The sequence below is a fragment of the Neolamprologus multifasciatus genome, chromosome 5 (genome assembly GCF_963576455.1).
Source record: "Neolamprologus multifasciatus chromosome 5, fNeoMul1.2, whole genome shotgun sequence".
Taxonomy (NCBI): Eukaryota; Metazoa; Chordata; class Actinopteri; order Cichliformes; family Cichlidae; genus Neolamprologus; species Neolamprologus multifasciatus.
The window spans coordinates 35,541,346-35,560,311 of NC_140443.1; the positions used below are offsets into that span (position 1 = coordinate 35,541,346).

Consider the following 18,966-nt stretch of genomic DNA (forward strand, 5'->3'; position numbering starts at 1 on the left):
AAAATGCTTCCAGACTTTTGATAAAGCAACATTTACACGAACTATTTCATACATTATAGCTGCTCAAGCATGATTTTCTGTATCTCACACTTCTGATGCCAAACATAATCATTACAGTCTTTGTAATGGCAGTTGATTGACTACAGAATAAACTGTGCAGACTAGTCTGTCATGTGCCAGTGTAAGACTACAGTCAGATGACGTTTGCAGCATTTGCACTGCAGAGACTCTGTAACACCCACTCTGCCTTGAAACCAAATTTGGTACCATCAAGAGCGCTACTAAATAACTGCAGTCTGCAAACCTTGCTATATATAGATAATGACTGGGCTAAACAACACTTCTACTTTATATGTGCTATAGGCAAGTACTGCTTTAAGTCCAAGAATAGATCCCACACTATGACTTACTTTGTCTGATGTTAACTGGCATTTTTCAGATCAGATCACTATCATGTCTGCCACCCTAAGTTGGCTAAGACGTTAAGAGAAAGGACTGATGCTATCCTGCTAGAGCAGACTGACTCTATAACTGCTGTTCACCTTCCATCCTGCAAAATCTGCACAGCACACACGAAAGCTGCAAGCTACTGTGCAGAGGTGCTATTGTTGTTCGTATAAGTTGCTGAATAAGAATATTACTCTTCAACACAGCTAAAGACTTTGTCCCTGGAGGTGAGGTTTCAATTCACATACTTAATGTAGACACACAGAAACAATCTAAAAATACAAGTATGATTATATTCGGAAGACCTGAAATGCAGAGTACATTATTGGCAGGGGTGTAAGGTGTGATTGGCCACCGATGTGAAATAGCTCACCACTTCAAAAGCAGCACGTCACTTATTGACTTCTTATACTCTGATTGCTTGCTAACCGGATACACAGCTTTAATATATATATATATATATATGAAAAATTATATAACTAAACTATTTTTGTCCCACTTAGTCATGACAGTAACAAAGAAGAATACGACTGGGAGTTGTGTTTTGGATCTTTGTTTTTTTGCCAGTAAATTTAGATACAAGGTTACCAGTTAATCAGTTTTTATCCTACTCATTAATTTCTTTCATAAACAATAAAAGAAAATTACATTCCTCTATTTATTCCATGTTTATGTAAGCAGTAGAGATGTTTTTCTACAGCCAGTCCTGTATATTATAAAATTTCAGTCTCCCGTCCCACGTGATAGTTCCAAGAGCAGGAGATATAATCACTCATGTCATGACTCAGTGATGACTGTGGACCAAGATAGATTAAGATAGCTATACAAGGGTATGATATTATTTCTTATAAATATAAAAGCAACCAACTGACTGGGGGGAAAAGGGAATATATTAACTACAAAGTCTTGGTCAGTTGTATTATACTGGCTGATTTCAGCTGGATCTTCAGGGCCATGTATGAGCACTGGTTTGTATATAATAATTACACTTCCACCGCCTTCTGCACTTCTATGTGTGTGTGTGTGCATGTCTTGGATATGCCAGTGATTGCAGCACAGTTGGCGAGACATGTGGAAATAGTTATTAAAAGCAGAATAACTGAAAACTTCCCATCATCCAGTAGAGCAGTTTCAGGTTCCAACAAATCTGTGAGCACAAGAGACAAACTGACACTCTCTTGGAAAGTCACTGAAGTAATGCTGGTAGCTGGAGGGAATTTTCTGTTAAAAGCGATGTCAAAATCTACAGTACGCATGAGATATACAACACCCTGTTTATCTGTGACATCATCGTATTTTACAAGAGAAAAGAGGGTGGAATTTTTTTTTCTTTTTTTTTGTCATTCACTCCAATTTCCAGGAAGTCAGCCAGGCAAATCTGGACTTGTCTTACAGACTCATTGAGAGACTTAAAAAGCACTGTGAATTTTTTTTTTTCTAGGATGGAAAATAAGGTTTGCCTTAGACCTTTGCTGAAACATGAAATCAAGTGTGTTATTATGCAAGTTTCCACAGCTGTATTAATCCCCATTTTCTGTGATGTCTTTCACAATTATGGTAATTTGTAGAATGTGAATCATCAATATACACAGCAGAATATTGCTTTCAAATCAAAGTGTGTTTCTAAAATCTCTCAAACTAAAGAAGGATGACTAACACAAGGTTGGGTTTCCCTTTTTTCCAAAATTAGAGGTCAGTTTATTTAGCTAAATTGCACAATACTACCAGAAGCTGAGCAAAGGTTTTTCTTCACTTGCGAGATTAGCTCAGGATTTGTATGGTTTTGTTCCACTTGGTCCAATCAGTTCTCACTTTTTTTTTTCTTCGATTGAATAGGTGACAGCCCGGGCAGAGCATCTGGGCTCGGGCCTTCTGCACCAGGGATGCCAGCCCAATCCGAATCAGTTCATAGGGGTGTTCGCTCAGAACAGACCCGAGGTAACTGGCACTCTTTTTGCTCAATCTTTGTCTAATCTGCGTGTAGCCCTAATTTTAAGTATATGAACTTAAAGTTATTGAGGTTTTCAAGTGCAGGATAAAGTCCGACCTCAGATTGTATTCATTTATTTGTATTTTTGTTCTGTTTGACTGTAGTGGATCATCTCGGAGCTGGCTTGCTACACATATTCGATGGTGGTGGTTCCCCTTTATGACACGCTCGGCCAAGATGCTATAAGGTTCATCATAAACACTGGTAAGAACACAAACATGACAAAGACTGTAATGACTTCACAAGCTTTGAGTAGGAAATGTAAATTTAACAGCTGTCAGTCTGCAGGCTAATAATTATGGGGCATTGTGAGACATATTAGAACATGTGTGTGTGGATTTTTTAAACAGGAACTCGTATCAGTGTGAGTCGTAGAGCTCCCCTCACTGGTGGCTGACTGCATCTTTGTCACATTCGTACACAGTGCTACTTCCTGGATTTAAGCTAATGTGTCATTAAAACATTTGGTAATTGTAACAATAAGTAATTCTGTTGCAAAGGAACAGATGATAGGAATTTCATGTGGTGTAAAAGCTAGTGCATGGGAAAAGAAAATAATATATTGGAACAGTAAAATCATCATAACTTTAAAAATAACATGTGTATTCAAGATTTAACTAGATTAACTAGTTAGATTAACTAATAATAATAATAATAATTAATTAATTATTTTTACTTTAAACCCTTGTAAATTCAAGATGTGACCAAATTCCAACTGATTTCCAACTCCACATTTGTTTGTGTTCCTTTTTATTTCTTACTTTGATGATGTTCACACAAGGGAGCGTGTGCTCTTGTGTGCTTGTTTCATTTCAGCTGACATCTCCACAGTCATCTGTGACAAAATGGACAAAGCTCGGGTGCTTTTAGAGAATGTGGAGCGGAAGGAGACTCCCGGCCTGCGAAGAGTCATCCTGATGGACGCCTTTGACTCTGACCTCGTGGAGCAAGGCAAGGGCTGCGGCGTCCATGTGCAGGCCATTAAAGAAGTGGAGGTAAGACATGTAGGACTCTGGTATGCCTGTGACACGGCACACCATATGTATGTCAAGTATTTAGGCTGAGGAGTGCTAATCTATTATATATATATATATATATATATAGTCTTGGTGTCATTAGCTTGTAATAAAACAAAATGTTAAACAGATCCTGTACAGCAAAGAGGATTTTAACATATATGCTGTATTCCTTGCTTTGTCAAAGTGATAAATCATGCAATATATGCAGTACGTGAGCTGCAGAAGGTTAGCGCAGTCTCTGAAAATGTAATCTCTTTCTCAGTCTCATGTAGAGCACGCATAACTTTGTTTTGTGTTGTCCTCATCCAGCAGATCTGGTTTGCTAGATGCGTGACAAGAAATGAAAAGGGTGAATGAGTTTGCTGATGATATCAATCACAAACTCAGCAACAAAGCATATAGAAATGCATAAGTGTTGACAGCTATGACCTAACGTTTTAAATGACCTGATACCAGTATGACCCACATTGATTATTACTTCCTTCTTCTCAGCCATGCACAGCTGCAAATGCTTGGGGCTTATAGCCTAATTGTGGTAACCGTTGCAGGCTCTTTTACAGTGTAGCAACCTGGATTTAGAAAAATCCTCAACAGAACTCAGAAGACATTAGTCCATATTATAGGAATCACAATAAAGCTATAATGTTTAAGAGCATTATACAGTGATTTAAAGTTGCTTTCACATTGTTTCTTTACAGGCCCTGGGTCGAGATCACTACAGAAAGCCTATAGTAAGTACAATTATTTCAAAACTTCTAAAATGGTTTCAAAACAACTGGTTTTAGGCATGCTAGTAAAGTTTGTTAGTGGACCAAATGGGTCAAATTCTGAGTTTGGTTTGGTAAAGCTTGTGTCTGTGAAGGTTCTCAGTCATCCAGGTCATCATTGTCTAAGGGGCTTGGAAAGAAAAGCATCTTCTGTAAAAACCTCTGTAAGTTGCTTGAAGACGTTTCACCTCTCATCCGAGAAGCTTCTTCAGTTCTAAGGTCAAATGGTGGAGAGTCCCAGATTTAAGCCCAATGAGAGTGTCCCCCCGCTGTGTTTAAAGGTGGTTGTTCACAGTGGAATAGATGGCTTCTTTCACTCCTCTTTGAAACCATCTATCTTCTCTGTCCAAAATGTGAACATTGGTGTCCTCAAAGGCGTGACCTTTGTCCTTTATATGCAGGACAAAGGTCACGTTGAGGTGGATCTTCTATGTTGTGCCTATAAAGCCACCTCGACGGGACAAGATTCGGCGGTCCATCTGCATCTAAAGGACCTCAGAGGCGGTGGTTTACAACACCAACTGTCTGCATCTATAATCCAGTTTTGAGATCCCTTTCCAGACGCCTTAACGCCCACTCACATCCTGGGCCTTCTGACCTCAGGAACTCACATGATAGGGTGGGACTAGGTTACATAGTGAGTTCATCCGAAACCTTGGCTGATTGTGACCTACACCCGTTTTCACACCTTGGCTCATGTGATTAGGTAGAGGACCCCACAGGGCTTAAATCTGGGACTCTCCACCATTTGACCTTGAACTGAAGAAGCTTCTCAGATGAGAGGTGAAACGTCTTCAAGCAACTTAAAGAAGTCCAGACGCTTTTCTTTCCGAGCTCCTTCAACTTTTGTAAAGCTTGGCGAGCATCACATGATGATTGCGCGCTATGGCCGTATCAGTCCAGTTCACTTCCCAAGGCCTTGGTGAGCATGGTGAATATTTTTATCAAAGTCATAGTTAGCCAGTATTCTTAAATGTACAAACATTATGCCAAATTAACACTTTTCCCAATCAAAACAACAAAGATGGCAGCTCACTAGCCTCTGCCAAAGCTGACTAAAAACCTGCAGTGAAAAGAACTTCCAAACAACGTGAATTATTTTAAATCACCTTCTGCATTGCTCAAGCATCTCCATTTATGTAACTTACACATAACTGAGGCTAAAATGGTTGCAGGATGTCTTATTTTGATTACAAGTGAAGTTCATGCCTGTTTTTAGTACAAAATATCGCATGATCTCCTTTGGATTAACTGCACTTAAGTCTGTCGGGTGATTTGTCTAATAACGGGTTATGTTCACATATGAACACAAGAAGACAGCAACCTATTTTTGTTGGCTGTGTCTGTGTATGTATCATAACAGCTCTGACAGCTTTTCATCTACTTAGTGTTGACAGGTAAAAATTTGAACACTGACACGCAAGCACCAGCCCTCTGGCTAACAGGTATTGACCAGTCAAGCTAGTTTTTGCCTTTTGTTCAAAATTAGAGAGAGTGAGGGCACAACTGGGTCGAGCATGCAAAACAGATGCCGTAAAGGGCTGGGTGCCTGGCTACAAATCCACCCTGAGGGCAATTACCGGGTGCACAAAGGCAAAAAAGCCCCCCCACCCAAACAAAAAAAAGGATTAACATATGGAAATGTTTGTTTTCTAGACTCACATGCATTGGTTCAGCTTGCTGTTGAGGAAGCTGCAAGAGGTAGAAGTTGATCTCATGACAACCTGCATGTCATCTGACAGTGTTGTGTTGTTGTTGTTTTTTTCTTCACAGCCACCATCCCCAGATGACTTGTCTATTGTGTGTTTCACCAGTGGAACCACAGGTAGTAAATGTTTCTGATGTTATAGAAATATCATATGTGTCACATTTGCAGTTTGTGATATAAAAATACCCCATTATTGAGTAAGAAGTACATAGGATTTGTATTCTCATCAAACTGTGTTGGCCAGTGACTCCAGCAGCAGGTCACAGGTAGCGCTTTTTCAAACATTTCCTGTTAGAAAACAAACAAACAAACAAGGTTCATCTGTTTGGACTTATTCTATAGCAGGGAGGTTTATCACACATAAACCACAAGTCTTGTGTTTTCTAAGAGCTTTCTGAGTGCAAAGCATGTGCCACTGCCTGTGGTGAATATGAGTGTGACAGTTCCAACTGGGATCAAGAATGCTTACATTAAAAGCACTCACAGTGCTCGGTGCTGCTTATAAGCCACGCGAATAATAAAAATAAAACAGTGTTGGCCTTTCAAAATGCCTAAACTAACTAACTTTAGATGTTTAACATATGCTTTCACAGAGTATTGTTTAAACACTTTAAGCGCTAAAATTATTAAAGCAGTGAAGTTTTCAAAGCCTTAAAGATAAAGGTGCACAGGAGACATGATGCTGGTAAGTTATTAAAAAGTCAGTCCACAGTGCAGTTTATTGTAACTCGTGTTGTGCAATTTCTATTTACTTTACTTTGAACTGTATCATTTACTGTAAACCCAGGTTCTTCACTGCAGCACAATAATCCAGTAGTGATAGAATCATTAACCCGTTCCCCTCCCCAACCTCCTTCATTACATAAATGTCATGGCTTAGGCCACAATGCTCTGTTTTCAGAAGCTTCACCCCACAGCACCATTGACCACTTAAACCAACAGTAGGAGGGAACAAAAACCGGGTCATGTGAGGACCCACTAGTGTCAGATTGCAAGTTGCAGCTCCCGCATCCACTGTTGAAAATCCTGCCTCCTCCTGGCGGTAATGACAAACACATGCAGGCACTCCAGCAGAGGATTCGTTTTCCTCACATCCCTCTCCGTTTCTTGAGAATTCCCTCCCGCGCTGTTGCGACATCTAGTCTACACTGAGCTTACAAGATTGCTTACAGCTGTTTGAGTCAGCTGACATCTCAGAAAGAGGAACCATAGTTTCTAATAACCACTCTGTTTAAAATCATGAATTAAGGACTGGGAATGAGAATAAGATTAAGAGGGCATTACAGTAACAGAGAGTACTGTTTTTTCAGTGTTTGTTAGGAAATGCCAAGAGAGGAGGACAAAAATAGGAGAAGTTGAGGTTGAAACTGTGATGTAATTATTTCTATATGCTTTAGAAATAAACCATGCAGTTTGCAGACTGGCATGTGTTTTTGCAATATTCATAATGCTGGATTCTGTTTAATAACCTAATGTATAAGATGCTGTGTTAACACGACTCGTTTCTGGCTTCCAAGTCATAAATAAAATTCTGCTGAACCAGGTCTGTTTTTCCAAGCCAAATTCCTTTGGTGTTCACTTGGATGACTGTGTGCTCCTAGTGAGGAAATGTGTTGTGAAATCTGTTGGGCAATTTCATTATGGGTTTTTTTCCTTCTGTTCACACAGGAAACCCAAAAGGAGTCATGCTCACCCATGGAAACGTGGTAGCTGATTTCTCAGGCTTCCTTAAAGTAACAGATGTAAGTCACCCTCTCCTCTCTGAACCTATGCTCAGGAAATGTTTCACACCTATCTCCCAGTCGTTTATGGTCTTTTGCTCAGTGATTTATTAGCCTGGTTGCAACGTGTTCATTTTCTCGTCCACACAAATTCTTGAAAATCCGAGTTGCTGTGTCAAAATAGCATCTTTAACTCATTTGACTGTGCCTCTTGTGTGTCCTGCAGAAAGTAATTTTCCCCAACCAAGACGACTGCCTCATTTCCTTCCTGCCACTGGCTCACATGTTTGAGAGACTTATTGAGGTAAATGTGCCGAACTGTCATCTGAAATCACACTAATGGGATAGTAATGAGCTGAAGGATGTTTGTGGGGGAGGAGGAAGGAACTTTTTGTAAGAAGTATGACACTGAAGGTGGGCACTAATTACTGTAGGATTGGAAAAAAGGGAGAAAGAAACCACCCCAACTTTTCCTTCCCTGTCATCAGTTTTGCTTTCCATCTCTACAAAAAAAATTGGCATTCCTGGACTTTATGGCAAGTGAAGGCACGTTGCATCATTTCCTAGCCCAGTGAAACACACACCACACACACACAGATGACAATCTTCATTAATATTTGTAAAAGGTTTGATAATCAGTAATCAGTTTAGGTTACTCAAAGACAACATCTGTATGCGCCGAACAGCTGATTTACTATAAAAGTAGCGGTTCCCTGCAGCCTGCAGGTCACTGATAGTATTTCTCCTTTGCCCCACAGGTGAGCAGACTTTCAAAATAAGTTTCTGTGGAATATTAGGACTGGCAACACTGTAGGATATTGCAGTAAGCTTTACAAAGAGCCCACTGTCTCCTGCCTGTGGAAAAAACTGAGTTTCATTTTTAGTCACAGTCTTTGTACAGTTACCTTTCCGCCCATCCTTCCACTGGGATGCTTTCTCTGTCTAGAGGTTTACATAGGTACATCTCCCACAAGAAACCCTGGGCATGTTCCTGCCAAGAAATGAGGAGTGTTTTTTAAATTAGGTGTTTATTTACATGTTACTTACAAGAAGCTCTATAGCTTCCTTTATGCTCTCTATGCCATCTCTTTCAGTTATATGCCAGATGTTATTTCAGGCCTTAACTAAAAGCTGACAGTGAAGAGAGCAGTTACAGTGTAGACCTCAGTGAGGTAAAGTGGCAGTAATTTGTGGCCCTTTACTAATAAGCTCTGAGTGTGTGCTTTTGCTGCTGCTCATTAGTAACTCTGGATTCATCTTCTAGCCTAACAGCAAATATTAAAAGGTGATCAAATCTAAATTAAGTTGGGCAATAAATGTGTAGATTCAACTTAGATCATTTTTGTGTTACACATGGGTGTGAGCGGTTAGGCTGCATCAGGTTGAACCTGTCTGGTAAGCTGCTGCTAGCAGCACGTTTGTAGACAGCGTGAGACTCAGACACAGGAAACCACCTAATCTTCCCAGAGAGCAAATACACCGGATCACAAAATAGAGCTCAAGTTCAACAGTCGCAGACAAACACAAACACACAGCTCTATATCTGATGCTGGCGAAGTCTCAGTCAAAGAGAGAACACAAGGCGGTCCCCGTGTTTTGCATGTCCTTAGATGGCTTTAGAAACCGGAAAGCAGCCACTTGTGGTGCCCTTTTTTTTCAGTTTGACAACAAAAGGAGGCGCGCTGAGTTGATAGTCATTTTGTGGAAGTGTCACAATCTGCATATGATCTAGAAAGAAGCATGCGGTGGTGTAGCCGCATGAGAACAAGAACTGCGAAATGAACTTGAGCATTTAGTAATTCTCTTTCAAACATTTGTGTATTTCTATGGGACGCAGTTCTGGAACCCAAAAGTAAATCCTCACTGCGTAATGACTCACTTTCTCTGCTGCTAACTATAATTATTAGAGGTAACACAAAGGAGTCATACCTGCACTAATACAGATTGTAGTGTTACATAACAATAAATTAAGTCGGGTTGTTTAAAGCCACTTGAAACAAAACAAAACAAAACAAGGCTGCCCATCATCTCTCCACGCCTCGTCCAGTCTGGACTCATAGTTACTGGAACGATGACGTCACACGTGACACTCTCTTCTATTTCACTCACCTTGAGCAGCTGCCAGAAAAAAAGATAAAACTCCACTTGGACCAACTATAACTGTAAGATGCTGTGTAAGCACTGACTAATCATAAGTGAGTCATGGGTGCTATTTTCCCCCCAACAAACCACTTTTTCATTAATACTTCAGACACATTTATCTGATAAGACCTCTGCAGAGGTGTTGCCTGAACATGCCTTGGAGCCATTTTGCATTTTTTTAATACCCTGTACTAGTGTTTTTACTCAGCTAAATGAAAGTCTTCCACGACTAAAGTCTTTACTACATTATATTTATCATACAACGTGTGTAGACCTTTGTTTGAGCAGGTTCTGACATAATGAGAGCAAGATCATGTGCATGACAACTACCGAAATAAACGTGCAAGCTATGAAGTTCCTCTTTTTGCTAAATGACATTAAATGAGTTGCGACTGTGGGAAAAACAAGCCTTCCGACAAGTATGATGACTGGTGCAGCCAGTATTTCACACGCGTGTCCCTCAAGGGCCAGTATTTATTTATTTTTTTTATCAGAATTTACCTATTAGTGATGCTTCTTTATCATCTGTATTACAGTTAGGCGATTGAGGTATTAAATGTTATAGAAACCTCCCTTATGAGTGTTTGCCAACATTATTTATTGGTAATAATGTGACTTTATTTTTAATATTTCATGATTAAAGGCTCCACTTTCAGTGCTGGTATTTTGTCTGCAATGATATCAGAAAGTTAGGAGTGTTCATTGCTCAGTTGTGTTATATATGTCTGTCTGCAGTCTGTGGTGTACTGTCACGGAGGACGGATTGGGTTCTATCAGGGCGACATCCGTCTCCTCCCAGACGACATGAAGGCCCTGCGGCCGACCATTTTCCCCGTGGTGCCTCGACTGCTCAATCGCATGTATGACAAGGTGAGATGAACAGATACCAAGACTGCTTTTGTTTGAAGCTGTTGTTAGTTCTGACTGAAGCAACCTGTCCATTCCACTTAGAATTACAAAAAATGTTTGGTCCTGTAACAGGAAAACAAACACCTAAAATGGCAAATTACAGTTTAAATGTGAATGTAGTTTCCTCTAACTCTCCAGCATATACCATTAAATCAAGTCTGTTCAACCCTAGAACCTCTAAATTTCAAAGAGAGCCATTAGGGGGCAATGATGTGAATGGTGGCTATTTGTTGGTGTTTCTTGCTAGCAGATCATTTTGCTAATTATCTACATAAATAGCTGGACGTGTTTTAACCGCTATATCAGCTGAGACAGGGCTGTCGTCAACTAAGAAATGTGTGTTTTCGCTTTGTTACCAGATTTTCAGCCAGGCAAACACCCCGTTAAAGCGTTGGTTGCTCAACTTTGCTGCCAAGAGAAAAGGTGCTGAAGTCAGCAGCGGGATCATTCGTAGTGACAGCGTCTGGGACAAAATCTTCTTCAGTAAGATTCAGGTAAACGGTGTTTCCAGCCCCTAAGCACTGTGCTACTATGGACAGACTCTACAGCTGTTCTTATAGCCATGTCACATCATATTATATATGCTAAGCGTGGTTGTGAAAAAATGAATTATGATCCATTTTGATATCAAAGTTACATTTATACATATGTTCCTGTGTGTTTTTAAAGAGAAAAAAACAGTTGCATAACTATCATAAACAAGTAGGTTAACAGGACAAGTAGCAGTGAAGGACTTTTACACCCAGACGTACTTCATTGTTGCGTTTAAGCCTCTTGGTATTTGTGATAGTTTGCAACTTACCTTGAATGTCAGTCATTCCCCTTATTGTTACTACTTATTCTAACCATCCTTGATTAAAATCTCTTAAAATCTCAACTAATCTGCTTCTTCAGGACTGTGTTGGTGAGATTGTGTTTGCATTTTATTGGCCATGCACGCAATCAAACAGTCTTTGTCCTACCAGCCCACTGGTGATTTAATCTCAGTTTATTGAGGTGTGCACGTAACACTCCTGTGAATCTAAAAGTAAAAAGTCCAAAGTGGCACATGTGAGTAAGGCTAACTTTGTACAATGTCCCGACTTCTTGTCCTCACATTGTTCGCACGTCATGTGTGAAGGTCAGAATGTGACAACATCCGGACTGGTGCCGTGAAGCTTTGTGGTTTATTTTTAAAACAGAAAATAATGTATTTACAATGTGTTTCTGCAGGCTAGCTTGGGAGGAAGGCTGAGGATGATTATAACAGGAGCAGCTCCTACCTCACCCACTGTCCTGGGATTTCTCAGAGCAGCTCTAGGATGTCAGGTGAGACCCATTAAGTGCGCCTTTATTTCTCTAACAAGCCCCTGTGATATGAGAGTACGTCTAAACCCTTAACCCTAACCATAACTTTACAACTGTCAAGTTTTTTGCTGTCAGTAATTTTACAGATTTTGATTCACAAGCTAACATCTACATTTGCTTCAACATCACGTGTGTCTGCGTGCAGGTGTATGAGGCATATGGCCAGACAGAGTGCACAGCTGGCTGCACCTTCACCACACCTGGAGACTGGACCTCAGGTAGGTGACAGTGATTGTGCAAGCATGTAGAAGACAGATCACAAGACAGATGTATCCTTATCTGTCTTTGAAGCACTGAACCTGTTTACGTGACTCAGTTCAAAGGTCTTAAAGTGTTAAAAATGGGTTATGATTTTAATGAGTGACGTGCAGTTTTGAGCTGATGTGATGGCATAGACCCTCAAGGAGTATCTGTTTTGCACCCAGGTGGAAAAAAAAAAGCATAGGCTGAGAGTGTGTGGGAGGCTGAGGAAGAAACGACTAAGGAGAGTACTGTTTAAAAAAAAGTCTGGAATTGTGAGCAAGACAGGGAGGAAATAGCTGTTAGGTCATATTGCAATAGTTAACACTGCCAGTTTAGGTGATTTCCAACAACAACAAGCTCAAATAAAAGACCAATATCTGCTATAAAGACCCGTTTTTACCCTCCAGATTGGGTGTATTGTGGCTGTGTTATTTTCAACAGCCAGGCATTGCAGGTATTTTCCAAGTAACCTCTATGCATTCATATATGCGTGAAGCTCTGTTCTGATTGGCTGTCTAAGTCAGTATAATGTGGATCTTTCTCTGAGAGAGAAATATATTTGCTGCACGCAGTTAAGAGACAGTTGAAGTGAAATAAAGTGCTGATTTTCATTTTAATTACTCATTTTCCTTTCCTAGTTCAAAAGTAATTGGATGTTTTTCATACATAGAAAAAAATATACACTGTTCCCTTTTAACAGTACAACACAAATGCAGAACAACAACAAGACTGTAAAAACAACAAAAGTGACAAGTTAACAATAGAAAAAGAAGGCGGAAAAAAAGCACATGTGCATGAATGCCTGAAGCCATGGGCAGGTGTTATGCAGGGGTGCGCGTCTGGATCGGTGGGTGGATTTGCTAACAAACATAAAGGGTAACACAAAAGTCAAAGAAAAAGACTAATATTATTTAAAATGATGTTAAAACTGCTCAAATAAATCTAAATTATACTAAATTTAAAATGTTATTACAGCTAAAGAACTGAACATGAAGCACAGAAAAATAGGCTCATATTATTATTATTACATTATCTTAAAGTAATCAACTCAAAACCTTCTTTTTGAAAAGTAAAAGCTTTCCCTGTGTTTATGGCCACATATTTTTTGAATTGATTGTATTGCATAAACGAAGGTCTGAAGCAAACAAATGTACTCTTAAGTGTCAACCTATTGTGAGACAGTGTGAGACAGAGCTTCATAATACAGTCAAGCATCACCCCCTGCTGTTCACTTCTGATAATTCACAGATATCTGTAACGCTGTCCCAAATGATGACGACTAGTTTTCCTTTAGATTTAATTAGTCAGTAAAAATATCGTTAATTAAACCACCTTTCCTCCTCACATAGAATTGATGCTCAGTGTTGAGCATTTTATCAATTTGTAGTCCTCCTTTTTGTTCAACAGTGGAAAGTGAGGAAGGAAATCGAGTTGTTGTGTTTCTAATGTTTCTTCTTGTACTGACCAACAGGCCACGTTGGGGCTCCGCTGCCATGCAACCTCATTAAACTGGTGGATGTACCCGAGAAGAACTACTTTGCCTCCAAGGGAGAGGGAGAGGTAAGCAAAGCGATTTCAACAGAAACACAAGATGCACTTAGAGAGCACGAACCTAACTTAAAAGCAGCATTTACTTTTAAGGAAATAGTATTGTATTTTTGATATATTCACTTTCTCTTCTTTGTTCTTTTTAAACGTACTTTAAGACGTTTGTAGTGCAATAAAAATCACATAAGGGGGGGCGTGACAGAAACTTACTTTGACTACACAAGCATTATATAGTAGGCGATAATGGATAGTAGGTACTGATTTGTAAATAACTGAAGATAAACACCATTAGCTTATTATTACTTATTATAAAATTATACTATAGTTTATTATAACTAACTAGGCAGCTCATTCACTTTCTCTTCACATTACTTTATTTAAAGATAGAAAACACATTTTGGGGTCAGCTTGAAAGAAAGATAGATGTGAAATGTAGAGGTAAGGCCTAAGGTCCAATGACTTCATGTTTGGATGCAAATGCAATATAATCTAATATCTAGAATCCCCATGCACCAGTATCATTCCCTAAATTTTGTCAAAACAAACAAAAGCAGTAGAATTTTAAGAACTGTTTAATGATTTAATCAATTTTCTAAAAGTTTGACCTTAACTGGGGCAGGGATAGCTCAGTAGGTAGAGTGGTGGCCCCATGATCGGAAGGTTGGGGGTTCGACTCCACTGAACGGTTACCCTGAGGTACCCCTGAGCAAGGTACCGTCCCTACACACTGCTCCCCGGGCGCTGCATTGGTGGCTGCCCACTGCTTCACTGGGTGAATGGGTTAAATGCAGAGGAGCAATTTCTCTATGGGGACTAACACATACACATTAATAATTAATTAATTATTAACTGACCTTGAAGAAGTTGCCAGAGGTCCAAAGAAACGTGATATTTGGAATCCCCATATTTTGCTTCCTATATGCCTATATGTTGTCAAAAAAACCAATAGCAGTTAGAAACATAGCTTTAAATAGCTCTATTATCACTATTATCATTTTGGCTTGTAGCTCAATCTACTGGCCTTGAGGGAGAGGTCAGAGGTCAAATGTGACATGATATTTTAAATATTTATATAGCACTTTCTATCTGTTGACAATACACACCACACTTATAAGAATTATAGTTTTAGGTTATAAGGCTTTTTGTCCATTTTCAGCCAATAAATTATTAATTTGACCTTCATGACCTTGGTGCATGTAAGGCACATTTCAGCGGCTTGTTAACAAGACGCCACTCTACACCTCTACAACGTTTTACGAGAATTCATTGAAAACTTGTTTATAGACAGAATGACACGTATGCATGCAAATGCAACCAAAAACGTAACCACTTTTGTGGTTACGTTACTTATAGAAATAAGTAACATACGTGCATATGTAAGGATGTGTGTAGGTCTGTAGGTGTGTTTTCACTGTATGCCAGAGAGCAGTTTTTACAGCTTTGACGTGAGCATTTTGAAATGTCAGGAAATGAGGGCAGATGTGAAGTGTGTTGTAAAGATCAGAATTTAAAACTGGTTACAAGGATATTAGCATATAGGGGTTGACACAGAGGACAAATACAGTAAAGGGAAAAAGAAAGTACACATTTCTAAAGTTTTACATATCTGCATATAACCTCGCCAGGTTCTGAAATCAGGTAACTGCACCTCAGATGGAGAACCACACATGACTTATTACACTGTTTACACTTAATTTTGGAATCTGATAAGAACCGGATATTTTTTTTATTATGTCCTGATATGTAAAATGTTAGAAAGATGTACTTTTTTTCATGTGACTGTACATGTTTATAGGAAGGGTAACATATACAATTTTCGGACTTTAAAACAACGTTGCATGTGTTTGTAGAGGACATGTGCTTAACCTCTAACCCTGACCCTTTTTGACTTTTCTAATCTGTCAACCAGATTTGTGTAAAAGGACCAAACGTGTTTAAAGGCTACCTCAAAGACCCAGAGAGAACAGCGGAGACACTGGATGCCGATGGCTGGCTCCACACGGGAGATATCGGGAAATGGCTACCTGTGCGTATACGCAGCTTACAATTGAGACGAGTCATAGATTTTGAAAAATCCCTTGTGTTTATATGAGAACAATCCATAATATTTTGTCTAAAATGATATTTCTCGTTTTCCGTAGAATGGCACGCTGAAGATCGTTGACAGGAAAAAGCACATTTTCAAGCTGGCGCAGGGTGAGTACATCTCCCCTGAGAAGATCGAGAACATCTACATTAGGAGCGAACCTGTGGCACAGCTTTATGTTCATGGAGATAGTCTGCAGGTAAGGACATTTGATCAGTTACAGGAAGTGCAATGTGAGGTAGAACTCCTGCTCAAATTTATGTGTTCCAAGGCCTGGTAGTCATCTTTGGCTCCTAAGAGCCTGCAAGTACATCTGGGCTATGTGTTACTTAGTGTTGATTAGGGATGGGTACCGGTTTCCGGTGCCATGATGGCACCGGTTCTGACATAAACGGTAGTAACCAGACCGAAAAGCAGCGCACATTTCGGTGCTTCATTTCGGTGCTTTTTTTTCCTGAGCTGTGACACACTTTGAATTCTAGCCAATCATTTTACGTTTCCGAGGATAGTAGGCGGGCCCAGGTACGTACGTTCTTTTAGAGCAGAGCTACAGATTAAAAATGCCCAAGGCGAAGCAGTCAAAAGTCTGGCTGTACTTCACAGCAAAATATGCAAACTCAGCAGCCTGCAACAAGTGCTTTAAGGTGATAATGTCAAAGGAGGTAACACCTCAAATCCGATGAAACACCTGGCGACGCATAGCTTTTTTTTAAAGCAGAAAAATGCGCCGTATTTGATAGCTTGCTGCGAGACCTCACACCGAGCGCATCTCCTGCGGGTGTGGTGGTGACGGATGATGATGGCAGCAGCAGCAGCCGTTCTTCTCTGCGTGAGTAGCTTCATGATGTTCGTGTGTAATTTACGTTCAGTAGGCTAACCACGTTATTACATTAATGCATGTAAGGTGAACTAGCAAACATCATCATAGCTACATGCGGCTGTCTTCTTGTTTGATGGCAGATACTCCCTTCACCCTGGCCAAAAAGGCTAAAATGACTAAAGAAAAAGTGGAAAACAGTTAAACATGAGGTTTTTGGACAAAGTTTGTTTTTGTTTAAGCACTGCTTCCAGCCAAGAGTGATGCCATATATGCCCTATAGCTGCAGAAAAGGCTAACATTGTTATCTTTTTACAAAAAAACAGCTGAACATGAGAGGTTTTTGGACCAATTTTGTGTTCTCCATTCTTTAAGCACCGGTTTGAGCACCGTTTAAGCACCGGCACCGTTTCAAAAGTACCAGTTTGGCACCGGTATCGGATAAAACCTAAACGATACCCATCCCTAGTGTTGATTTTCTATTTTGATCATTATCCAATACACCTTGTTTGTTTTTCTCAGTCCTGTTTGGTAGGAATAATTGTTCCTGACCCTGAAACCATGCCTGAATGGGCCAAGAAGAAAGGTATCTTGGGCACCTACGAGGACCTATGTAAAAACACTGTAAGTGGCATATGGTTGTAACACTTATAGTTAATATTATTAAAACCTACTGGAAGTTATTTAGAAATGTAACAAAGCTCCCTCTCTCCTTTGTTTAACAGGCGTTAAAGAAGGGAATCCTTGAAGATTTGGTGCGTCTTGGAAAAGCCAGTGGCCTCCATTCTTTCGAGCAGGTAAGTAGGAACTTATCTGTTTGTAAGTGTATTTTTTCTTGATACCTTAAGACATGTAAGATAACATTTTACAGTATCTCCATAAACAGTATGTGCCTGAAGTAACATCTTTTACATTAGATTTTAATGTCTTTAAGTAATCTAGTTATTCACAAATCCCTCCAAGCAATACCACAATATCTAAATTAATGAAATACTGCAGATACAGCTATGGTAATAAAAATATATATGTTTTAAAATAATAATTAAAATATTAATGTTTTAAATCATTTCAAAGGAGATTAAGCCAAGTAAAACAAGAATGCTACTGGCATTAATTCTTGTGCTGTTTGATAAGTTATATGTTACATTTATATACTATCAGGGATTGGTCTTGTGATTCCTGTAAGAGTATTGCCTAACAATGCATTTGTGGCTATAAGATAAAGTAAACTTAAGAGCAGTATTTATCTCATTCACCATCTTGTTTTTTTCTTTTGTTTTATTCTTCTAAAGGTGAAGAACATCTACATTCACAATGAGATGTTCTCCATTCAAAATGGCCTGCTGACCCCGACGCTAAAGGCTAAAAGACCGGAGCTGAAGGAGTTTTTTAAGGCGAAGATTGATGAGCTCTACAACAGCATCTCTATGTGAAGGCTGGCGGACCTGAGTTTTCTTAAAGCATCAAACAACAACAACAGACGCTTTGTCCAGCGACCTGCAGTGGGACAAAGATGTGTCACCTGACGCTTAACGTGCTGTCGGAAAGCAAAGCAAAACTGGCCCAACGGTGGATGATTAAAAATGCCTAGATAAAAACAAATTAAAGACATCAATAAAGCGAAATACAATGCACATTGTCATATGTATTTCCTTTTTATGTACGCATTCACTGTTTCATAATTAATTGAAAACGTATTTTAAATCGACACTTAAAATTTTTAGTCCATAAAAAGGAACGTGTTTCTTTTTTCGTGTGACATGAATTTCCATCACAAAACAGTAACAATTTTAGGGGTAGCCAGCAGAGGGCAGCATAGAGTTACCCATAATGAATGTAAAGAATGGTTACTGGGATTTTATAAGGGGGTGAAAGGAAACTTGTTCTTACTAGAAATTAGGACACATCATAAATGCCAAAACTCCAATTATTTAGGGTGGAATGACTCAACCGTTTTAGGGGTGTGGCAATGTGTTGACTTTATTAGCTAGCATTAGCTGTAGGGATACTGCTACTTACTGTTAATTAAGTTCAATTAATCAACTGTCAGTTTATTAGGGGACAGGTTAAAAACCTGGGGGAGAACGTCTTGGCACAATTCACGTGATGTCCTGATAGCTGATTTCTGTATGCTTACAGTAAACAATTATTTAAAGGAGGACAACAAGCTAATGCTAGCAGATTCCCACATGGTAGGTAGAGCAAACTGTCTTATTAGTACA

General features: G+C 39.5%; 2 protein-coding genes across 3 annotated transcripts in view; one reads left to right on the forward strand and one right to left on the reverse strand.

The window, feature by feature from the left end:
• The window catches only part of LOC146519207 (uncharacterized), a 72,673-nt gene that overhangs the window by 28,824 nt on the left and 24,883 nt on the right, over nt 1–18,966 (reverse strand). The gene's annotated exons all lie outside the window — the stretch shown is intronic.
• LOC146519212 (long-chain-fatty-acid--CoA ligase 6-like) lies at nt 1,097–18,378 on the forward strand. The gene is made up of 17 exons (XM_085160084.1): nt 1,097–2,385; nt 2,542–2,641; nt 3,254–3,432; nt 4,155–4,187; nt 5,997–6,048; nt 7,600–7,673; nt 7,879–7,956; nt 10,530–10,664; nt 11,063–11,197; nt 11,916–12,011; nt 12,196–12,268; nt 13,765–13,853; nt 15,751–15,867; nt 15,983–16,126; nt 17,267–17,368; nt 17,470–17,541; nt 18,037–18,378. The coding sequence occupies exons 2-17, from the start codon at nt 2,578–2,580 to the stop codon at nt 18,175–18,177; spliced, it is 1,584 nt and encodes a 527-aa protein (XP_085016210.1). The 5' UTR covers nt 1,097–2,385; nt 2,542–2,577; the 3' UTR covers nt 18,178–18,378.

What these genes read in the sequence shown, in the direction of transcription:
- LOC146519212 (XM_085160084.1), top strand. Translation starts at nt 2,578, where the DNA reads ATGGTGGTGGTTCCCCTTTATGACACGCTCGGCCAAGATGCTATAAGG. An exon ending in TTTCACCAGTGGAACCACAG is followed by an intron (nt 6,049 to 7,599) that starts GTAGTAAATGTT and finishes CTGTTCACACAG; the next exon opens with GAAACCCAAAAGGAGTCATG. An exon ending in ACCTGGAGACTGGACCTCAG is followed by an intron (nt 12,269 to 13,764) that starts GTAGGTGACAGT and finishes ACTGACCAACAG; the next exon opens with GCCACGTTGGGGCTCCGCTG.